Source organism: Mus pahari, chromosome 9 (assembly GCF_900095145.1).
Source record: "Mus pahari chromosome 9, PAHARI_EIJ_v1.1, whole genome shotgun sequence".
NCBI classification, from domain to species: domain Eukaryota; kingdom Metazoa; phylum Chordata; class Mammalia; order Rodentia; family Muridae; genus Mus; species Mus pahari.
Genome location: NC_034598.1, coordinates 68,321,229 through 68,345,593, shown reverse-complemented (window position 1 = coordinate 68,345,593; position 24,365 = coordinate 68,321,229). Strand labels below are relative to the sequence as shown.

At 35.5% G+C, this 24,365-nt stretch overlaps 1 protein-coding gene across 1 annotated transcript in view; it reads right to left on the bottom strand.

Moving 5' to 3' along the window:
• The window catches only part of Ptprq (protein tyrosine phosphatase receptor type Q), a 188,705-nt gene extending 167,262 nt beyond the window's left edge, over nt 1–21,443 (bottom strand). Inside the window, exons 1-9 of the mRNA XM_021205432.1 lie at nt 21,240–21,443; nt 20,794–20,905; nt 19,845–20,071; nt 17,472–17,541; nt 13,992–14,191; nt 12,251–12,500; nt 10,271–10,399; nt 7,855–8,001; nt 2,464–2,636 (exon numbers count right to left, since the gene is read on the bottom strand). Of these exons, the coding sequence (XP_021061091.1) occupies nt 2,464–2,636; nt 7,855–8,001; nt 10,271–10,399; nt 12,251–12,500; nt 13,992–14,191; nt 17,472–17,541; nt 19,845–20,071; nt 20,794–20,905; nt 21,240–21,359 (1,428 nt within the window). The 5' untranslated portion in view covers nt 21,360–21,443. The remainder of the gene's footprint in view (nt 1–2,463; nt 2,637–7,854; nt 8,002–10,270; nt 10,400–12,250; nt 12,501–13,991; nt 14,192–17,471; nt 17,542–19,844; nt 20,072–20,793; nt 20,906–21,239) is intronic.
• Between the last annotated feature and the right edge of the window lie 2,922 nt (nt 21,444–24,365).

The following is a 24,365-nucleotide window of genomic DNA, read 5'->3' as shown; positions in this document are numbered from 1 at the left end:
GCAACAAGTGGTATTAAAAGCTGTACAGTAACAGTTAGGAGGGTGAATTTTTGGAAAGAACATATATTCATTTTGAGAAGAAATGTGTTAATATCTTCAGAACTGTTAACAGTATTCATTCCCTGTATTCGACACGGAGGTTACATGTGACTCCTAACCAGATTCTAAAAACATAAAGTGCTCTTGAGACAGACATGGAGGTGAATGGAAGAGAGAATACCTAATCTGAGAGACGCCATGACAAGAAAACAAGATAATCAACAAGATTATTAAGCCATGGGTTTTATCTGCTGTGCTCTACTGCTACCTCTGTAAGGCTTGTGTGGGAGCATTATAAAATGGGGAAGGATGAGTTGGTGAGGCAACTCAGCTGGTAAAGCAACTGTCTGAAAAGCCAGAGGGCCAGAGTTCAGATCCTCAGAACCTACTTAAAAAATGAGTATAATGACATGAACCAGTGGTTCCAGAGGTGGGGAGAAAAGAGGCAGATGTATATGGATCCCTGGAAGCTCTTGGGGCAGCTATCCTTGCTCTTGCAAGAAGACTCTGGATCAGTTAAACATCCTGCCTCAAACAAAAAGTACAAGTCATGTAAGGACTTCTATGTGAGTGCATGGTACATGTATACACTTAACCACACATACACCCCACGTGTAAACAAACTCAGGCACGTATACACACACACACACTTTAAAAAAATGAAGGTAAAAATTCTTTATAGGTTGACTTGTCTGAGGTCACAGTTGTAAAGCACAGCAGAGTGAAAGTAAAGACCCAAGGCGCCTTGGTTTAGACCTGGTGTATCCACCATCCCTCATTAACATTTTAAACTGGAATAATAACCAACCACACAAGGAAGTAGAGGACCTGAAATGGATCTGATATAACAAGAACTGATTTCCCCAACCCCGTGCAGATATGAGAATAGAATGGCCCTTCTTACTCTTCTTATTAAGAGAGTTTAGGAGTTGAATGTTGAGTAGACTGAAAGGTGGAATGCCAAGGTTATTTCCAGCAAGTCACAAATACTAGCACCGAACTTAATACGTGTCAGCTACAGTGCTGCTCTCTTTACACACATCACCCATTAAACCCCCATCACTGACCCTTGTTTATAAGAACTCCTGTAATTCCTAGGAATCAAATTCAAGAGAGTCAGGCCACCTTCCCCAATATTAAGCCATCAATAATGGCAGAACTAGGCACTAAGCTCTAACCATTTGTCTTCTGTACCTACATTCTTAACCATTTCATCCTCTAATAGACAGGAACATAACTAAATATAGATTGAATGGCTCTAATTATCAAGTTCTTTCTGCTATGTTATAGGACCGCCAACTGGCCTTTCCAGAACCTTTTAACTTCTAGAGAAAAACAGGTGTGTCTGGCTAGTCAACAAATGGCATTAGCAAATTTGGGAAACCTGTCACCTGGTTCAAAGAAAACTAAGTATCTATTTTAAGATGTTCTCTGCAGGGACAAATGCTTAAGCTCCCGCTCTTTGATGAGATGCCAGCTAGAATATCAGAAAACCTACAACTCAACATCCATTATACAGAAGAAAGGATATAAGATAGGACTGAAGTTTAACCTGGGGATGAGAGGTCCTGAATAGCTACATAGCATTGAGTACTATGATGAAATGAATGCCAGCGGTAAGGGGAGTCTGGTACCAGAGACAAAGGGACTGGAGAGAGGGCAGATATCACTGGTACAAAGAATAACAATTCTGAACTGAACACAGCAGAAGCAAATTTCTTAATAAGCATCACAGATGTTTCTAATGGCCTACTTATTGCTACTCTGGTCCTAAGTACCCAACCTTATCTTGCCAACACGTTGATAAGAAAAAGTCTAGGGACTTCAAGAGTCCTCACTGGTGGGGGGTGGCTGGCTTGGCCAGGGTAGTACCTCAGAAGTACATCAGCTCCCTACATTCCCTAACAGAGACAAGAGAAGAAAATAAGGTAGCCACTGTGCTTAAATGCGGTGTATTAACAAAGACCAAGTCCTCTCATGCTAAACGGAACACTTGAACTTCTTTATATTTAGTTACATGCTTTCAATAAGAAAAGGCAGTGTTGAGGCCATTAAGTTCTTGAGTTCAAATAGGACAAAATTATTTGTAGACAGCAGTCTTTTGGGAGAACTGTTCTTAATTAGAAGCCTTTGAGACAACATTTAATTCATAACAGTCTGCAAATAACAAGGTAACTGGATAAGAATAATAAAAGCCACCTGTAGCAGTACCTTTTGTCCTGTGTGATGGTTCAATAGACATTTTTATATGAAAGAGAATAGTCAACACTTAACTAATAAGGCCTGAAATAAACTGTGATCTACTCAACATCTCAACATACCTCAATTCATTTCACTTCCTCTGTATCAAATTTGTCAAGACTTAAGGTAGAAATTTGACAAATTGAACAGGCTCAGCAAAACAGGAAATAAAAAGTGTAATACCTCATCTTGTCCTGTGAGCAGAGTATTTTCTAAAATGACTCCTGATTCCAAGACTGACACTTTCACACGGTACTGGCTGATGATTCCATTTGGTTGTCTAGGTTTCCTCCAAGAAACTCTTATTTCTGTGGCTTCTACCTCCGTGATCTGTAAATCAAACACTGCTCCTGGAACTGAAGAAGTATTTTAAAATAGAATTAGAAAGAGTAAAGACATTTTCAAGTGCAAAGTACTCCCTAAATCCTTAGCCCATGATATTAGATGTATAAATAGCTCTGGGAAAACTGACTAGAATAATTACTAACATATTAAAAATTAACTGTGGCAAAAAGATTCCTTAAATGCAAGGAAATTTAAACCTAATTGTATGTGCATTCTTCTCAAAGTATGAGGAATGGGATAACATGGGATTATTTTCCCCCAAGAAAAAGTAGTCACACTGTTCAATCAGACTACATTGCTGTAATAACTTCTGGACTTGAGAGTTGCTCAGGGGGCGAGAGCAAGGTGGGTGGGGGGAGGGAAGAGGGGGAGAGTTAAAAATCACTTGCCTTCAAGACTGACAATCTGAGCTTGAGTATCTCCGTTGGATTCACAGAACTCAGGATGAAAGGAAAGAGAGAACAGACTCCCAAGTATTGTTCCCTACCCTCTACAATCGCAGCATGACATGTTCACACACAACAACAACAACAACAACAACAACAATCTTCCCCAGGATGCTCTTTATAAATAATTCATGCCTAGCCAAAGCCTTGAAGTCTTTACAAAATTATAGTATACCCAAAACCAATATCAGGCACACTCAGAATAGAATGAAACGCAGTTGACATGTGCAACTGACTGCCTCTTAATTTAGTACGTGTCCCTGTGTGAAGACTCAAGTGAAGTGTGTCGGCTGAGTTTACAAATTATCCATGAGACCAGCTTTCAGTTGTCTTCACTTTTTGCCAGCGGGGCCGGGGGGAATAGGAAAAGCCAAGAACTGTTTATGAAAAGCACAGAGTAGTCAAAACAAGATTTACGTATAAAGTGGTCAAGAGTGAGATCTAGATAACCTAGTGTCGTGAAGACAGGAAACGAGCTGTAAATAAAGCTGGGCCTTTCGTCACGTTTGTCAGTAGCCTGATAGCCCCCACTTCCTCACCTATAGGATACATGATTTTTATCTTTCCCTCACCTCCCATAAGGTTGCTGGAAGGATTCAAAACTCAAAAGAACTTCTAAGCTACAAGTTCAAGAATGAGAAAATATGATATGAGAACATCTCCCTTTATGGTCAAGATAGAGTTGGACACCAATCTCATTTTCTTTAGCCATTGAATAGTGGGCTAGAGCTAGCAAATTTCAGTTAGAAGAGAGCCATACTACTGCAGGAAGAAACAGAGAAGGACTTTCGAAAATAACAGGTAGGAGTTGAAAATAATAACTCCCCAAGTATTACTATTATCAGAGAAAATATTCGTATCTAATTCAAACACATAGTATGCTAAAACTACATAGATTTTTCTCCCAATAGATTGTTTTTCTTTGTCTCCATAACGTTATCAGTACAGAAATCACCTGGGCGATGTAAAAATATAAATATTACTAGTTACCTATTGACTACTTTAAGGCTGAGTTCTGGTGGTTGAGATTCTAGTATCTAGCATGGACAAAAGCTGTAATCAAAAGTGGGAGGGAAGCCCAAGGTCATTCAGTACAACTTTGAGTCTGTAATGGAGGGTAGCTCTTCAGACTGGGGTAGGACCTCATGCTCTACGACTCCCTCGTCACTCCTGAATGCACTTCCTATTAGTCTAGGCACCTAAAAACATGAGGAAGATAACCTTCTCTTCCCACAGGTTACCTCTCATAAAAGTCGTATCTTACTAAAGTTATTGTTTCTAGCACTTCTGTTGCTATCAGTGTGCTTACCTCTGTGCATTATCCAAGGATAGAAAAACTATAAACAGAGCAATAGACTCAGCAAAGCCTCTCTTTACCTTCTTCTACACATTATTTTGGCATTGCTGTGTAGCAAGGACCTTAGACAGAAATGTGTAATATAAATCACAGAAGAGATCAGGCATTTTCCCCTTAATTTAAATTGACACATGATTCATAACTAAACTTTTTATTTAATCAAACCATAAGTTTTCTACTTGAAATATAAATGAATTGCCTCTTTTACTTTTTGAAAACGTAGTGGGAACACATTAAATATATCAATACCATAGAAAAATACGAAAGGATTATTACTGTCTCTTAATATGTGAGCCACATTCATGAATAAGAGCAGACAATTTTATGTATATTCATCAACAAAACTGGAAAACTATATCATGACACCAATGCATCCTATTGTAATTCAAGTAACGATTAAGGGGCTACTTTTTTCCCTCAGACTACAAAATTCTTAGTGGATGAAGGAAGTGGAACAGACAACCCTGTCTTTTCTCTTTAGAGAGATACTTATCTTGTATCCCACACACTTATGCAGAGAAACCAGAGATGTCTGGATTAGGTTGATCCTTTTAAGATCGATACAAAATTAAAGAAAACTAAGCGCACAGGGCAATTATTCACAGTGCAGAATCAATCTTGAAGGAGTTAGCAGCAGAGATGGAGTTATCAAGACAATGTATTTGTAAGTTTCATGGACAAACAAGAAAGAGAACAAACACAAAATTAATGTAGGTAAACTCTGGATCATGTGAACGTTTTAGAAGAAAAGCTATTAGAAGTGAAATGGGATGATCATATTGTAGCAAAGAAAATACATAAGGAGAAATTTCTCCATAATTAGATCTAGTCAAAATAAAGTTCTATTTAAAAAACTTGGAGGGAAACTTAAAATTAAAACCCACTAAGATTCATGAAAAAAAGAAAAAGTGACGAGACTCTTCATGGTTTACCAAAAATTATATAATGTTTGGAACTTTGGCTGTTACTAAATTACCATTTCCCATACATCATCTCTCTTCTTTGCCTAAGTAGATAAACACTCAGTAAAATCGAAGTGATGTGTGTATAGATCCTGTAGAACTAGTATAGTAATAGCATAATTTTTTTCTGATAACCAAATAGACTATGGATCTTCAGAGTCCACGTTAATGAAATCAACCACACTGAGATGTGATAGATACACCATTTGCTGTAAAAGGTCAAACAAGCATTTATCTGTGAATACTTGTACATTGGTAAGAACCGTAGTTACTTTTAAAGGTGATAATTTAGGAGGAATAAGCTAGTTATAATTATTTTAAAACAGAACATTAAAACATTTAAGATATGAGGCCATGGGTAAGTAATGTTAATTAAAATACAGCACACCTTTTTATAACCGTAAATGATAAAGAACAGAATTCAGATATCAAGTTTTACTTGACTGTAGCTAATGCAATGAGCTATTCCATTGCCTCATGCAGTTTCAGGAATTTTTCCCTTTTTTTCCCTCTGTATAACAGCCCTGGGTGTCCTGGAACTTGCTCTGAAGAACAGGCTGGCCTCGAACTCACAAAGATCTGCCTACCTCTGCCTCCTGGGTGCTGGGATTAAAAGCAAGCCTAGTTTCAGTAGGCTTTTACAGTTATTGGGAGCAGAGTAACTAAACTAATGTCAGAAGGTGAAACATTCTGCAGTTGCTAAAGCATTTCATGAAAGCCCTTCCTTCAGCTGAAGGAATGGTCATGAAAGCTGATCCCCAGGAAGGAAGGTGGACTTGACCAGGTACGACTCTTGCCTTTCCAATCTTTGGTGGGGCTCCCTGTAGTCAGTGGCTAAGCTCTCATAGCCTCCAGAATGCAGTCTCTGAGATAAGCAGTTGACAGAGACAGTAGGATAAAATGCAGAACAAATTGCTTTTCATATTCAACAAAAAGAGTCATCTATTCAAAAAAATTTGGCATGCAACACAGCTCATTTGAAAAAGCTACAAGAGGGTGCTTAGGAATCTATTCATTTGGTGAATAAAAAGTGACTAAATGAAGGGAAATACATTTTAAGGGACAACCAATCCAAGCAAGATAGCATTGTTGATTTCAACATGTCGTTGAACTATTTATCTTAGTCAAAAGCTGACGTCAAGATCAATAATAAGAAACAAGATTTTTTTATTTGCTTTGTTTTATTTCCATGCTGAAGATTGAACCTAGTGCCTAACACATGCTAAGCATGCACTCTGACCTACATTCCTGCCCAGACAAATATCTAAAATTATAGACTTTATAAAATGGTAACTCTAAAATTATAGTTTTGAAGCCCCCAAGACATAGAGGAGTTCTTTGATAAAAGCTCTGCTGTGTTTTGTAGCCATCCAAAAATGAACTTAGCTTTTTGGAATAAACTGGAGAAAACTTTATGGAAATCACACAAGGCAAAGAATCTTTGGATGGGGCAAGACATTAAAATCTCATCATGAAAAATGAAATCCTTTCCCTCATGTGTACACATTACATATATATCATATAAGCACACACATAGATTTTCACTTAAAATATATAAACTTAATGGTTTTGACAGTCATTGAGTATTGACTTTAAAGGGGCAGATGGATAAAATTTCCTGATGGTTGCTGCCCTCTAATGGTCTAATTCACAAGTGATAATCTAAGAGATGAATGCCCAACTGAATTGGGTAGTAAGTGTATGCACATATTTGTTCATATACATTCTCAGTTTTTGTATGTTAGCTACCACACAAACTCAGGAAACTTTGTCTAGTGTTAGTTTATTCTGAAACATGGTGACTTTTATGACAGTAATTATCTCTAAACAGCAAGGAAAGCATTGAGTAAGTTTATATGAACAAGGAAAATGTATATCATACTTTAGCAATAGATTTCACCCAAAATATTGGTGCTTATTAAACATACTTCTTATACTTTCTTGAGATATATTAGCTTTGAATGTTCTGAAGGTGCTGAGAACTTCATACTTTGTTCCTTATTAGTTCAGAAAATGCCTCATCAAAATACATTGTTCTTGGTGGTAGAATTTCTTTGGAAATGAATTGTGTGAGAAAACACATTCAATGACTGCTTAAATCTGCAGTTGAGCTATTCCCTGTCTGCTGAATACTATCATTAAGCAGTATCAAATGTGTGTTATAATTGAAGACTTCTTGGTGTTTTGCTAAAAAAAAACAAAAAAACTGCCATGCCTTCTGCCACAATGAGCACAGACTTAAGATCTCCCTGCTCTTGGGCCTTTCCTTTATGAAGCCTGCTGCAGGTTTGATATTCTAGAGAACACAGGTTCAGAATAAAGTAGGTGGAAGCTAATAAGGAAAATAATGGGATTTAAGTACACGGAAACCAAATTCCACCTTAAATTACATTTTACCAACTCAATAACATTCACGAGCATTTCAAAAATTTCACATCAACCTTAAAAAGGAGAAAGTTCTTACCGTCTGGGGGAGTGAATACTGAAAGATTTGACTTGGGTCCAACCCCAGCACTGGTTTCTGCAGCAACATAGACATCATACATTGTGAATGGCGTGAGATGCGTAAACACAAACCGGAGGTCTTTTGTACTGTTATCCAAAATCCTTCCTGCACAAAGCAGAACAGACCCATAGGTTTTATGGATATTTTATGAAATATATAATATTTTATATCATATGTAGAAGCCAAGGACAATAACCAAATTGTTAAACAAAAAATTTGTTATTACACATGAATATATTTGAAATATTTGCTTTATTTTGATACAGATTTAAACAGGAGAAACAGCATAGAGATCTTCAGGTGCTTAAAATAACTTTTCTTAAGTTAAAGAGTCCTGTTGAGTTGCTATTTTATTTTTAATATACTTAAATGGGAAACAGAGGCAAGATATATAATTCATTTAGGATACTGTTTGCCTAACACACAATGCCCTGGCTTAGATCCCTAGTATATAATGATGATGAGGATGAAGGTGTGTATATAATTCAAGATCTCAGAGGATTACACAGGAGGGTCAGAGAGCACTGTTTTCCAGACTCCTTTTTTAAAGTCCTCAGTCTTCAAGGTCATGTCCACCATGACCTCAGGCTACTCCCTTTCATTCTGCGTATGGTGTAGCTCTTAACTCAATACTACCATTTTAGTGTGTGGTGATTTTATTAGCCTCACAGATAAAGATTAAATTATAAAAACTTGCTAAATAATTTTCAGTTCATAAATATCATCATTACCAAAAATTACCAAAAAAACTGTATTATTTGATTTTCATACATCTCCTGCCACCTGTTTCTATCTGAACTCCAGTTACTCTAGGACCTTAGGCGACATTACTTTCACTAGACTCACCTATCAAAGGCTCTTACTGCTGGCTGTGTTTTTCACCACTGATGCCCACTCTTTATCCACTCAATGCCATTGCCAGGAGCAATTGCCTCACATAAACCTTCAGTGTTCTAAAAGGGCTCTTGCTGATGGAGGAAGAGACAACGCATGGCCTCCAACGTCCATGACATTGACCCTGACCGCATTCAAAATGAGACCTAAACCAGTGCCTTCCATTTTCTCAGCTTCCATGGGCAAGTGGACTTGCCTTCTCAATGACTGACTTAACCCTTCTCTTCAAACTTTCAAAACCTTCTGTCCCCTCCTCAGCCTTAGGTAATGGTCTTGTTTCCTGCTACATTGAAATGCTTAGATCAGTAAGAAATTGTCTGCCCGGACAGTCCCTCTAGCTGGACGCTACCTTACTATAGACAAGTTATATTTGTAGGTTAATCCAGTCCCTGTATTTAGGAAAAAGACCTTACCTCTACCATCAGAAACAACTTTTCAACAAAGCTTATGTCTGTTTTCCTTCTGTTTCTCATTTCTTAGAAACCTACTAATATTTATTCCCAGCCCTATTTCCCTCTTATTTGCATTTTCAATATTTAAGCTTCTGATTGAAAGAAGTTATATGTTATCCAAGAGCTGGAAAATAACATCTTATAGAAAAGATGTGTGTGAGTGTGTGTTTGTGTGTGTGTGTGTGTGTGTGTGTGTGTTTGCACTGAGGCATAGGAGATGAACAATCTTTTACTTTTAGAACCTGATATACTTCACATTTTTAGAAACAAAAGTTACTTAAAAATCAGTCTACTCACATGATGCCTACCATAGATATTTCACAAAAGATTTGCAACTTTTGAGGTTGTTTTTTGTGCTTTCAAATAAACAACAATATGAGAATTTATGTTAGTTGATCATTGCTTGAATTAAACTTGGACAATAACTATGGAATCTCATATTCAGTAAAAGCAAACCAAAACAAAAAACAACAAAAACTTATAATTTACTTCCTGTGGGATATCATAACTCCTCTAGTTACCTCTGACAAGAATGTGCTCAGATCTGCTTGTTTATAAGTTGGAGAATTTGTTACCATTTAAGGCCACCAACAGCATTTCAAATAACCTTTCACAGCAGATTCAGGCTCACAATAACTTTGCAAGAGTACAGGCAGTGTGTCCAGAGAGCGCTGCTGCTTGTAAGTTGATGGTTTGATCTAAATAAAAATCTGATCTGTCACAGTCTAAACTTAATGCTCTTTTGGCTATTATTTTATCTGCATGTGAGTCATAGACAAATGGCAATGGAAAAGCTGTGCCTCTGATGTCTGCTCCGAATTAAAGCCCTCTGAAGAATAGCACTCAACATCCTTATACTCGTTTGTGGTTTGAAACAGAAGATCTAATGAACTTGATTTCCTCATTAATCTATTATTTATATCAATTCAGGGTCTTTTCAGGAATTTATTTCTTTTTAGAGTTAGAAATTATCCATGTATTTAATAGATTTCTTCTAAAAAGTAAAAGCAAAATTAACTGAGTATTACCTGCTGGTCCATATAACTCAACTCTGTAACTAAACTTTCCTGTGACAATTGTTGGTGGGTCCCATGAAATTGAAAATGCCTTTCCTGTGACATTGCCTGTTATACAGTTTTGGGGTGGTCCTTCTGGCACTGAAATTAATACAGAGAAAATGAATATATAATATATATTAAGTTAAAAGATATAACCTGTTAAAAACAAGTAATATAATCTAAAGCATAAAAAACACACAAAATACAAATGATGTTTATCATGGAAAAAAGCAGAATAGTCTAGAACTAAACAATTTGAATAAAACATATGAAAAGATCTGATTAATCTCTTTTGACAGTTTTCCAATGTACTAGTACTAACTATATGTGGTGGTATAGTTGTCTTTATTCTACAAATTTTTATAATATAATTCTTGCTAATGTCATATTGTCCTAATGCAGCTATATGCATATTACTTATATATAGTAATATATAATATATAATACACATATTCAGTATATATATTTTTTCAATCAATGTGGATATTGAGCTTGAGAAACACTTTTTTTCTGGTTGACATACAGGTAGAAAGGCCAAACTTTTATGTTTTCACATCAGTATTTATCTTTGTTCTAAGAAGAAGTATATAATGTACAGATAGAATATTTTAATATAATACTAGGAAGATAAAAATTAATAACATTTCAATTGAAACATGTAAAATATGTTCGTATTAGTTTGTTTTATGAAATAAATGGCACTGAATATTTACTCAAAGTTCTTGTCCAATAAGTTTCATTTTATATAATTTCCATGAAATGATTTTGTGTTGAATAGAAGATAGAAAAGATAAATCATTACAAAGATTCAAATATAGTTATTTAAATCAAGAAAATAATAGTTTCATACTAACATGTGAAAGAAAATAATAGAACCTGACATATATGCCTTTGGGTAAAAAGATAATGATCTTTACTACCTTACATATAACTTTCATACCTTATATATAACTTAAGTTACATTTAACTTTCATATATATATATATATATATATATATATATATATATATGGTATTATTATGTATACTGAAATATCAGGTGCATACAAAGTTCATAATATCAATACTAATCTGTTATATTATATGTTGGTATCCACATAAACACATGTATAAAGAAATTATTGTTAGAAATATGATCTCTTGGGGGTGGAGAGATGACTCGGTGATTAAGAGCACTGACTGGTCTTCCAGAGTTCCTGAGTTAAATTCCCAGCAACCACATGGTGACTCACTACCATCTATAGTGTAATCCGATGCCCTTTTCCGGCATGCAGGTATACATGAAGATAGAGCTCTTTATACACATAAAATAAACAAATAAATCTCTAAAACTATGACCTCCTGAAAGTTAATGGTAACAGTGATGTATAATTGCAGTCCTTCAGTCCTAAAATCCCAACGCACAGAAGGTCATTTGACTGCCTATATTTCTAAATGTAGTTTATTTTATATATGTATTTATGTGAATACTAACATAATGTGAAAGATTAGTATTGATATTATGAACTTAAGATGCACCTGATATTTCATGGAAGAAAAATGCTGTTCATAAAGATATGAGTAGTTATTGATACTGAAGTATTAATTAATATTAGCTCTGCTCTTTCAGGTAGTATCTTGTTGCTCTGGTAATAACAATGTCAGTGAAGGCTACATATAACTAAGTTTTGTTGGAAAAGCATACATAGACAGAAGAATTATAGAGGTCATGAATTGATAAGTGTCATTCATGCTATCTGAAGAATTCCCTCTCTCAAATTTCTTTTTCTTCTAGATGTTTAGTTTAGCACTGAAGACATCCCAATGGATGCCTATTATCTATTATGGGAGAAAGAGTTACTTAAAGGAAAGTAAAGTTAACCACAACAAAATACTCTATGGACAGAATGAAAGATAATTCTATAAATAACTTCATGTCATTTTCTCTTTTTCTAAAAAAATCAAGCCATACCTGATTCTGGTGTCCTAACAATGGTACTGTCAATATATCCTGCTTCAGTTGTAACGGCTGAAACTTCGAAGAGATATGTTGTGTATGGTCTCAAGTGGGTCACCACAAAACTGATGGGCTCTTTCCACACAGAGCTGATCTTATTCCGTGCCAATGTGTTGGATAAATGTGTAGTACGAAGTGGAGGTGTAGCCCTGCTGAGGGTGGGAGAGGGGCTGGTGGTACTCCACAGAAAAGATTCACTGTTCTCCTAGTGAGGGAAAGAAAACACAATAGGAGAACTCACACACTATCTGGAGGTAAACACAAGAACACTACCCATTTATTTTTTATAATATAAATATTATCTCTTAATGTGTGAAAATTTTTAACAAATTAATTTTCATAAGAAATTGATAGATTTTTTTTAATGTCTATAACATCAGGATAGTGGCTAATGTCTATTATATTAGGACAGAATATACCTACTGTATTCATTATACTTCAATTTTGAAATCCTGCATAGAGTTTTAAGTAAGATAAAGTGGAGATAAAACATCAGCTAAATCATCAATAATAATTTTTAAAATTTAGGTTAACCTGTACTGGCTAATTTTGTGTCACAAACTTGACACAGCTGGAGTTATCACAGAGAAAGGAGCTTCAGTTGGGGAAATGCCTCCATGAGATCCAGCTGCAGGGCATTTTCTCAATTAGTGACCAAAGAGGGGAGGGCCCCTTGTGGTGGGACCATTTCTGGGCTGGTAGTCTTGGGTTCTATAAGAGAGCAGGCTGAGCAAGTCAGGGGAGGCAAGCCAGTAAAGAACATCCCTCCATGGCTTCTGCATCAGCTCCTGCTTTCTGACCTGCTTGAGTTCCAGTCCTGACATCCTTTGGTGAATCAACAGCAGTATGGAAATGTAAGCTGAATAAACCCTTTCCTCCCCAACTTGCTTCTTGGTCAAGATGTTTGTACAGGAATAGAAACTCTGACTAAGACATAACCCAATATAACAAAAACCCTAAGATAATCTCATTCTGTGCTCTTAACTGTTCCTATCACTTTTAAATCATAAGTACTTAAGTAAAACAAAACAAAAACAAAAAAGTTACCTTCCCAGATATCAGGGTGTATATGAATGTGCATGTGTGTGTATTGAAATGGATCTTAACTGAAAGCAGAAGATTTTTAGACTTCACTAAACTATTTAAAACAAAATAACATTGCTTGGCTGTTTCTCCATCAGTAATAACATGATTAAGAAATATCCCAAAGGTAACTTGGGAAAGTAGGGCGTGAAGAAATACCATAGTATCTCTGAAGGTTTCACATCAATGACAAAAATGGCAATATTTTCACAAAGATATGCCAGCAAGCAGCCCTCCAGTTTGTCTAACATTGACTATATATTCCCCTACAGAAACTTTCCTCTATGGCACATGGGCTTATAGCCTCCATGCCAATAGGGATGACACGGTCACACCTTGGTGATTTATAAAGGATCCTCCCAACTGGAACACCCAGCCTACCACATAGTCTATTCCCACCTCTCCTTCCTCTACTGCCAAACCAGTACTGCCCCATTAATGAAGTCTTTTGCAATATTCCCTAGAGATACTCTTCCCCTCCGTAATTAGCACCCCTGAAATACAGTCATCTTCACATAGCATGATGCTATAGCCCAAGACTATAACTTTTCAAGATATGAACACTTGAAGATGTAAACATAATAAAAATTTTTAAGTGTGACACCACACTCACATTACATTCAGGTAATTTTCCAGACAAAATGTCCTCTACTTTGATGGAAACATCCTTCACTACTATACCACTTCTGGCATGTTTGACACTGATCTTGAAGCTGGTGATTTTGCCATTCGGTTGTCGAGGTAAATACCAAATCAAGTTTACTGCAGAATAGTTGAGGGCCTCCACTGTGAGGTTAACCACTTTCCCAGGAGCTGGAAGGAAGAAGGAGGAAAGGGAGAATTGTTGTAAAAATTTAAATGCTGCTTATGTTCTTCAGGGATTTTAAATTTCCACCTGGTGTGAAATGAATTATGCAATATCTTGAATGAAATCAACTTTCTAACAAACATGTATACATGTGTGTATGTGTGTGTGTGTATTTGTCTCACCTTAAAATGTTTTATAAAATGTGTTGAACCATGTGTACATATTTCAGAACTATTGGTCCATCACATCTATTCTTTCAATGAGCATTTAAAATAACATGAAACTATTAGATCAAGAGTTTTTATGAAAAAAAAAAACAAATATGAGCTGAAATTTTACCTCCTTAAATACGTTGAAATTATGTAGGCACTGTAGAAGTTGGAAAACTAATAAATTCAAAATAGTAGCCAAAATACACAAAATTCATATCCAAAAATGTCATAAATATCTAGTGGCTAACATCAAGTAGATAGATGATTTTTGTATTTTGAGATTTATATACCTTTTCCCCAAATTTTATACTATCAATTATTATTTATAAGATAATCTTAGTTAGTTTCCATGAAAACCATATTACATCAGAATGAAAAGAAGTTGTGCACATAAAATAGGTATGCAAATAAATAATAAATATCTTTCAGATTGTAGAATAAAACAAAAATGCTTGTGGTAAGGCTACATCCAAAAATAATGGAGACTAGAATTACGATGTTAAAAGATTAGAATTTTCGTTGTGCCTAAACATATCAAAATCTGTTTTCTAAAAGAAATATTCAAGAATTTAGGTACTGAGAAGAAAGATTCAATACAAGTTAGACAATGAGAATGAAGAAATTATAAGACAAGTGCATTTTAATGACAAAAGTAAGTTAACCACAGTTACTGAGAATGGTTAGTAATAGATAAAATAATAAGTGGAAAATTTTCTTAAGGAGAATTGATAAAATGGAGTTGAAGAATTTGTTCAACATTTAATATGTAATTTATTTGGGGTATATTAAATACAATAAAACAAAGGGGCTAAGATTGTTAGATACTGTGCAACTGTAAAATTATTTCTTTTCATGAATATTATTTTTAAATTTTTCTCATTGTAATAATATGAGTAGTCTTGAATATTCATATACCAGTGACAGATTGCACACAGACACATTTCTAGCTGGACCTTAAAGGAGCTATAAAGAGTGGGGGTAGAGGTCTCTCCTTTAATCCCACCACTCAGGAGGCAGAGGCAGGCAGATCTCTGATTCCAGGTCAACTTGATTATAGAGTGAATTCCATGACAACTAGGGCTATACAGAGAATTCCTGTCTCCAGAAACCAATAGATAGATAGATAGATAGATAGATAGATAGATAGATAGATAGATAGATAGATAGAGTTGTAAAGAAATGATTAAATTGAAAGAATTTATAAGGTAACCCCCTTTTTGTTACATTCTAGAGCCTGGTTTCCAAAACAGAAATCCATAATCATTAATCAAATAACAAAATGTTAAATCTTTATGACTTCCTTTATTTAAATCATCTTCTTCTTAGCTGTATATATCAGCATGTCATTACGTGTAGATTATCTATACAGAGAATCCATATACTTTGTTCCAACTATAGGTTTACTATAAAATACCAAAGGTCTTACATATCAAGATTTTTTTCACCCATATACATACAGTTTTTGTTTTTGTTTTTGTTTTTGTTTTTGGTGGTTGGTTCACTGGTTGGTTTTGGTGGTGGTGGTGTTTTGGGATTTTGTTTTATTTTGTTATGTTTGTTTCATTCCTTTAGACATTGAGATATAAGTTGTCACTTTAATATTTAAATCTGAAATAAATTACATATTTACATGAAAAAAAGAAGGTTCCCTAGGGAGTTAAGTACTAGGCTTTTAATGTTGGTGGGCAGAGTATTATTCATTCAACTCAGTTTCACTGATTAATTTGTATGTAGTTCTCTTAAGACTACTTTTTTTACCAGCAGAAAACAAATTTCTTCTCATTTAATAATTACACATTCAATGTGTAGAATTTAACATATCTTAAATCAGTAGTTTAATTGCTAGATGTACTACATGTTTTTTTTCTATACTGACTATTGTATCCTCTTGATATACCAGGATGCATGCTCAATTACACTGAACAATTGGGAGAATTTTACTTTGACATATATAACATAACATCCATAATGGAAAAAAATCATAGACATTATTATATAGTCTTATACCTGGCATATCAATTCACAAATTTCTTTATCTTATCCCATTAGAATATAAGATCCATGGTAAATATTTATTAATTGGAGAAACTGTTTCTAATTAACTATTTCTTTTTATATTCATTTGATTTGAATTGGGTTACAAGGTATTTTGGTCATCTAAAGAGGAAAAGAAAATGCATTGAGCAGCAAGATTTGCAGAGTAGGTTAGGACCCTGGATACATTTCATGACAGACAGTACTGGCAGAAGATGCTGGTAGACTTAGACATTACTTGGAGGAAAGAACTGAAGGAGCTGAAGATGACATCAAAGTTCCTCTCAGCCATAGGAGGAAGGGAAATGCATCAACTGGTTTGATGATGGCTGAGTCTTACAAACTAGTAGACTGATCACCGAAGTCTACATTTTCATCACAAAATGCTTATGGTGAAAGAGATATAAGCTTACATGTAAAAGGCTGCTCTACATCTCTAGATGATCATAGGAACATATATGCATGGAAAGAAATATGAATGAGTCATCAAGGCACCTATATATCCACAGAGGAGTCTTATAAGTTGGCCGTGCTGGCTCCCACTTGTCAGGACACCTATGAGGAGCTCTAAGTCTAAGGCCAACCTGGATGGCATAGTGACTTTAAGGCTACCCTAGGCAGCAGAGAAAGAGCTTTCCTTAAAATAAATAAGTTAAATTAAAACAGAGTGGTTTGCCTGAAATAATAATGCTTTTTCACCCTATTTGTGTGTGTACACATGCGTGTGTATGTGTGCATATGCACGCATGTCTATGTGTGTACCTGTGCATATGTGTGAATGTGTGTGTGCATGTACGTGTGTGTGTGTGTGCGTGTGCGTGTGTGTGTTGTGCTTTCTAATGTTCTGCCCCTAAGATGACAATTAGACAGAAAAAAATTTTTCAGAGTACTTTTACTGTCTCAAATAACTAAAAGGAATTCAAAGGCCATTCTCAATCATTTTATACATTTTACATCATATTTTCATTACATCCCATCTTTTCAAATGATAAGCACTCATGATTAAATTAATTTAGAATTAATGATTTAGGAAAATTACCACTTTCTGCAGTTTGAAAGAGAAATGGGTCACTAAACACTCCAATGCCAGCACTGTTTTCCGCAGCAACCTGAAACAGACCAGGGGTTTTATGTTCAATTTCTTTGCTTTCTAAAAACACAGAATCTTCAATAATACAATGTTCATTCCACCACAAGGAAAGTTCTAAAACAATTTTCCTGTAATTCTTACAATATTCCCCAACATGGAGGGGGGAAGGCATTTCATGTTATCAAACTAGGAAGTAGTATGGCCGACATCCTTTAGATGAAGAAGAAGAAAAGAACTGTATGAGAGAGAAGTCAGTAGGCATGGCCACGTTCATTCAAGAAATGATAATAAAGCATGAATTCAGTTGAAATACATGTTCCAAAACTCAGTCCATACCAAGTATATGTACTATTTATAAGACAGGCTATACAGATGGCATTCAGACCTTATGGTTACACTCTATATAACTGGGCAAATGAGTACTCAGAAAAAGTGTAAGTGAAAAATGAATATGCTTGATTAACAACATAGAAGACAAAGTCAAAATTTAACGGGCACACAAACAACTTTCTTATTTGCATGATTTAGTGATACAGCTCAACAAGCAGGGAAGACACTGTGAATGGCTTTGAACCTCCTAAGCTTTTACAAAATGCATGAGTGAAACCCTACAATCTTGTAGTTCTTCCACAGGTGGAAAACTTTAGGTAACTTGCTTAATTCTTCTAAGGCACATGTTTTTCCCATATTTGACTGGGAATAATAATTTACCTATGTCACCGGGTGTTTTCCGAGACTAACTGAAATAATATACATAGACCACTTAACAGGCTTTCCCCATGGGTGTTAGTTATACTGAAGATATCAAATGTTCCATGCCAAATTCCCCCTTGGAATTCATCAATGGTGAGCATTTATTTGAGGAGAGCAAATGTCACAACATGATTTATGAAGTGTGAGATGAAACATAGGCTAGAGGCTTCTTAATAAGCCTGAAATAAGAGAATTCAGAGAAATAAAATGCAAACTCATAAAATAAAAAGAGATCTAAGCAGAACTAGCCTGGGCAAACGGACATTCTCTCAACCATCATTTCTTACATCACATTAACCTTAGTACTTATTTATTATGCCTAGGTATATATTTTATGATACCAGTTAAATATGCATATGATTGTAGGAAATAAGTTTTGGAGTTTTTAGATGTCAAAACCCTTCTTGCTAAATCTCTCCTATGGTGTCTTATCATTTAGGAAAGGCAACCACAGTTCATAAGGCCACAAATCAGCTTTTACAAGTTTTTTTCTCTGTGGTCACTCAGTTTCAAGATTCAAAGAAAAGATGCATGTTAGGGCTGGTGAGATGGCTCAGAAGGTAGGGTGTTTGCCCCAAGCCTGACAACTCGAGTCAGAGTGTTAGAACCCTTGAGGTGGAAGGAAACTTCAATGCCATACATTGTCCTTTGACCTCAACACGTGGACACTTGTCCCATGACATGCATGTCCCCAGCACAATAAACAAATGAACAAAAAATAAATAAATAAATAAACACTTCCTAAAGAGAAAAGATGTGGGTTTTTTTTTAAGTTGGTAAACAGCAAGGAGCCAGGAGACAGCTCTGTTCTTTACTTTTTCATCTGTAAATGTCATAGCTGTTCCCTATTTGCAAACTATTTAATCCAACACAGTATTGCTTTGTGTGAGTTCATCTTTACTTAGTATTCAAATAAATCATTAAATCATGAACACTTAATGTTGTAAAGTATCATACACTTTTAGAAACACAAAAGAGTGAGGGTTCAGTGAATCTTTATGGACTGAAACAGAATTGAATTTATTTTTAGTAAAACTGTTGCTTCAAAGTTTTTAATCCATTATCCAAAAGTTAAGTAATATACATTCAAATGCAACAGAGTTAGAAAATTAAAATACCAAGGCTTAATTTAAGTCCGATTAAAAAGTGCAGTATTTTAATCTGGGATGTTGATTAGTGGTTGAGCATTTGCCTAACATGCAGGAGCCTCTGGGTTCTTCTACCTTGCACAGCAAATCATTTAAAATAATAAATAAATGGCACGTAATGTTTTCATTCTGGAACCTAAAATAGTTACTTTAAGCTCAATTTGCTTTCCATGGAAGATATTAAGCTAAAGTTTTTTTAATGGATAATATGTAAATATTTATCTATTTATAGAGAAGAGAAAGACTACAGTACTTCACCAGGCTTTGCATATGTGTTTGAATGTTGAACACATGATAGCTTGTCACTCCTCAGTGGCTCAGTTCCTTCAACTAGCAGACTTACAAGGTGGGCGGGCGAAATTCCCACTTTCCTCATGGATTTACTATTTCAACACTCAGTCTCCACTCACAAAACATTTACCTTAATCTCGTATGTTGTTCCAGGGTTCAGGTTAGTGAGAAGAACCTCCAGACTGTCGGGCTTCGCTCTCACTCGGGTATACGCTGTCTGCATCCATGGACACACTTCCTTGTATTTAACAACATAAGATATGATTCTTCCATTTGGGTTAGGAGGAGTATTCCATGAAAGGAGAATCCCGGCAGAGCCAACTCTCTCCCCAGCTAGAAAGACTGGAGGCCCCGGTTCTGTTTTTAAAAACTCGTGTTATTAAATGATCAGATAATTATTCTATTTCTACCAAAAAAGTAAATTTTTAAAAAAGTATTTATAAATGTGAACTATTGAAGTTCCCAGAAATCAGCATGAATTTATTCTCCCTACATGTTTGAAAAACAAAAAACAAAAAATATCAACAACAACTAAGTAATAAATTCTTTTCAGGAACAGCACAAACATTCTTTCTAAGATTGTAAAAAATGGAATGCTATAAAACACTATGTTCCAGCCTAGTTTTGATGCCATTTCGTTTTTTTTGTTTGTTTGTTTGTTTTGTTTTGTTTTGTTTTTTTAATTTTTGAAAGGCTTTGTTAATGCAGGGCTTGCTTACCCGCAAAAAGAAACTAAGAAACAGCCTTACAAATGGAATAGTTGTTTTTGGTTTTTTTTCCTTAAGGAATATAGTGAATTTGTTTTCTTGACTCCAATAATCCAAATGTCATACCATTAACAGACTCTCTAATCCACTTCACAAACAAAAGTAATTACCTTTTTTTCTTTGAAAGTAAGGGGAACAAACAGGATTGCCAGCAGAAGACAAATTGTAAACGTTTTCTTAACTTTCCATTTCACGTTAATTACTCTGTACTGATTTCACACATGTAAAGTAAACTGTGCCAATGTAAATATTTCTATCCACTAGAGTTACTAAATACATTTTAATGAAAAGTAAGTTAAAACAGGGACTCACTTGACACATTTGTGGCCAGTGTTCTACTCACGGGAGAGCTGTAGGTTGTGGCAGAAAGTGAAGATAGCGTTATATCAAACCCTGTGTCATCAAAAGAACCGGAAACATCAACCTAGAATGCCAAAGATACACGCCACATTATTTCTGAAAAGTGAATTACAATAAGAAACCTAGAATCATTTCCAAAGTGAACACTTTTCTACACAAACTGCACTGTACAAAATAGCAAAAAACAAAGTTGCATATCACTATAAAATATGAATTTTTTATAGAAGATAACTGTTGACCAACCTAAAACAAGATGAGAGCTTACAAAACATCCTGTGTCATCAGACTCTAAGTCGCTATTTCTACCAGCTCTTTGTCAACATGGAAACACTAACATCTTCAATACATCTACAGCCTATGACTGTAGTCCCTTATGTTTAAGAGCACATATACATTACCTGTGACTCTGAAGATCTGATGAGAGGGAAAAGAAAAAAGAAAAGAAAATCCATCGTTATTACATTTTTTTCTAGCAGTACAATCACATTGATGGCTCTAGAGAGAAATGTTGCCTGCATTAATGATTTAAAGTCAGATCCTCCTGGCAAGTGCACAATTAATGAGCCTGGATTACTCAATAGCTCTGCCCTTTCTTTGTTAAACTATTCATGAACTCTTGGATGGCTGGCTGTAGGTTCAGTGCACACACACACACTGAGAGAGAGAGAGAGAGAGAGAGAGAGAGAGAGAGAGAAAGAGAGAGAGAATCCCTGGATCTGAAACTTATACTCATGAATTTGACATTGATATGCTTTTGGCTACTTCTGCTTTTAAAAACCTCTCAAGGAAAAAAGTCTTCATAGTTTGGGAGCTTCATGCAGGAATTTCCTGCCAGGACCAAATATAAATACATGCAGGCCAGCCAAGTGCAAGAATGAAAACTATACCTGATACTCTCCACCTCCAAGATCTGTGATAGTCACAAAGCCACAGCCGGGAATCAGATCCACTAGAAGCCTGTCGCCATGGCTCATGGCAGGCTCCGGGGCAGAGAAAAGCATCTTGGAGACATAGCGAAGCCTTTGTGGTTTTCAGGGTTTTCCAGGTCCGATACTGAAAATTAGAGGTTCAAATATAAATGTTTTCTTAAATGGTCCAAAAGGATTTGAAACTCAAGAGCCTACAGTTGCATTTCTAAGTAATCAAATTGTTAGAAAACAGTGACTCCTGAGGGACCTTTAGACACAGATGTTGAGAGAGTATATCTTTGATGCCATTTACTTTCTTAATTTTTAAATATAAGAGCTAACGTATGAATTTATTGTTTTGTTCCTAGGCTATTCCTTAGTTTATATAACTTGTAGGTTAATTTGCTTCTTTTTATTTTTAGAGCTTATCTTCTATATGAACAACAAAATCATTTTAAAATTCAATATAAACAACCAGATTGACTAGATAGTTTCCCACAGAAGAAAACTGGGGAAAATGTGGCAGACATTCATACATTTCAGATTAATATTTAGGTACTTTTTAAAATTTAGTTCACCTACTGGAAATGAAATTAGTTATTAAATAAGTACCTATTGTATACCTGATTGCCATCGCATTATTCTACCTTTGCTAACTCATGTTTCTGCTGCCTCTAATTGTTAACCAGAACTTCCATACACAGTGTGTTGCCAAAGCATTATATTTGTGCTCTGCCATTAGAACAGACTTCAAACAATATTGGCAGAGCAAGATAGGTAATAAAGCAAAGCTTGTCACAACACATCTGATACAGACCCAATTCAATACCAAAAGGACGGGGTCTGGAAGGAATTTCTAAATTCCACTTAACATTTTAAAACTCCACCCCTGTAGATGATTTGACAATGTTATAATTAAAATTAAAAATGTAGACTTAACAAAAAGTGTTATGCAATCACATAAATTTGAAAGCATCATAATATATATTTTTAGTATTTTTCTTATTATTTATTGTGTGTGTGAGTGTGTGTGTAGTGATTTGATTAAAAATGTTCCCTATAGGGCTGGTGAGATGGCTCAGTGGGTAAGAGCACCCGACTGTTCTTCCAAAGGTCCAGAGTTCAAATCCCAGCAACCACATGGTGGCTCATAACCATCTGTAACAAGATCTGACACCCTCTTCTGGAGTATCTGAAGGCAGCTACAGTGTACTTACAAATAATAAATAAATAAATCTTAAAAAAAAAAAATGTTCCCTATAGACTCAGATATTTGATCCCCAATTGGAGGCACTATGTGGAAAATCTTAGGAGCTGTGACTTTGTAGGAGAAAGCATGTCACTGGAGGAGAGTTTTGAGAATTTGGGAACTCGCCATTCCTAGTGCACACTCTGTGTTTTCTGCTTAGGGTAATAGATGTGAGCTCTCCTTTAATGCCATGCCAACTTCCTGTTTCCAGGATTCCCTATCACAATGGGATCTCATCCCTCTGAAACTGTAGGCCTAAATAAACTCTCCCTTTTATAAGATGGTTTAGTCCTGGTGTTTCCACATAGCAGTAGAAAAGTATCTTTAAAAAAAAAAAAAAAAAAAAAAAAAGCCAGGCGTGGTGGCACACACCTTTAATCCCAGCACTTAGGAGGCAGAGGCAGGCTGATTTCTGAGTTCGAGGCCAGCCTGGTCTACAAAGTAAGTTCCAGGGCTATACAGAGAAACTCTGTCTCAAACACCCCCACACACCAAAAAAAAAGAAAAGTATCTAAGAGAATGGATGGTGGTGGTCACGTATAACACAGCACACATGTGGAAATCACACGATAACTTTTGAGAGTCAGCACTTTCCTTCTACTAAGTTGGTTCTAGGAATCACATTCAGATCATCAGGCTTGACATCAGAAACCTCTATCTGGTGAACTAAATTTTAAGCACAGTAATATTTTTAAAGGTATATCTGCTCTACAATACCTTCATCTGATAACACTTTCTTTTTTTGTTGAACACATTTTCTCAACAGTTCAGAAATTCTCTAGGCATCCATTTAATGAGACCTACTACTTATAAATATTCTAAACAGATTTAAAAAAAATCAGAGAAAAAGCAACCCGTGATTATTTTGTTGTGACTATCTGCTGGATCTCTTCTAGGTCATTCTGTTTATAAACCCAACCTAAGTCCTCTATATTCTCAAATTATAGAGAACAAAAAGGCAATTAAGATAATGCAAGAAATCCCTACACTTGAGAAGCTGTTCTAGTTTCATTCTATAGCTGTGATAAAAGCTCTGACAAAAAGTGATTTGAGGAAGAAAAAGTTTATGTGAAAATGGAAAGTGCAAAAGGCTGCTAACCCAAAACATCCAGGAAATCCAGGACACAAAGAGAAGACCAAACCTAAGAATAATAGGTATAGAGGGAATGAAAGTTCCCAACTCAAAGGGACAGCTATCATCTTCAACAAAATTATAGAAGAAAACTTTCCTAACCTAAAGGAAGAGATGACCATAACATACAAGAAGCCTACAGAACACAAAATAGATTAAACCAGAAAAGAAATTCCTCCCATCACATAATAATCAAAACACCAAATGCACAGAACAAAGAAAGAATATTAAAAGC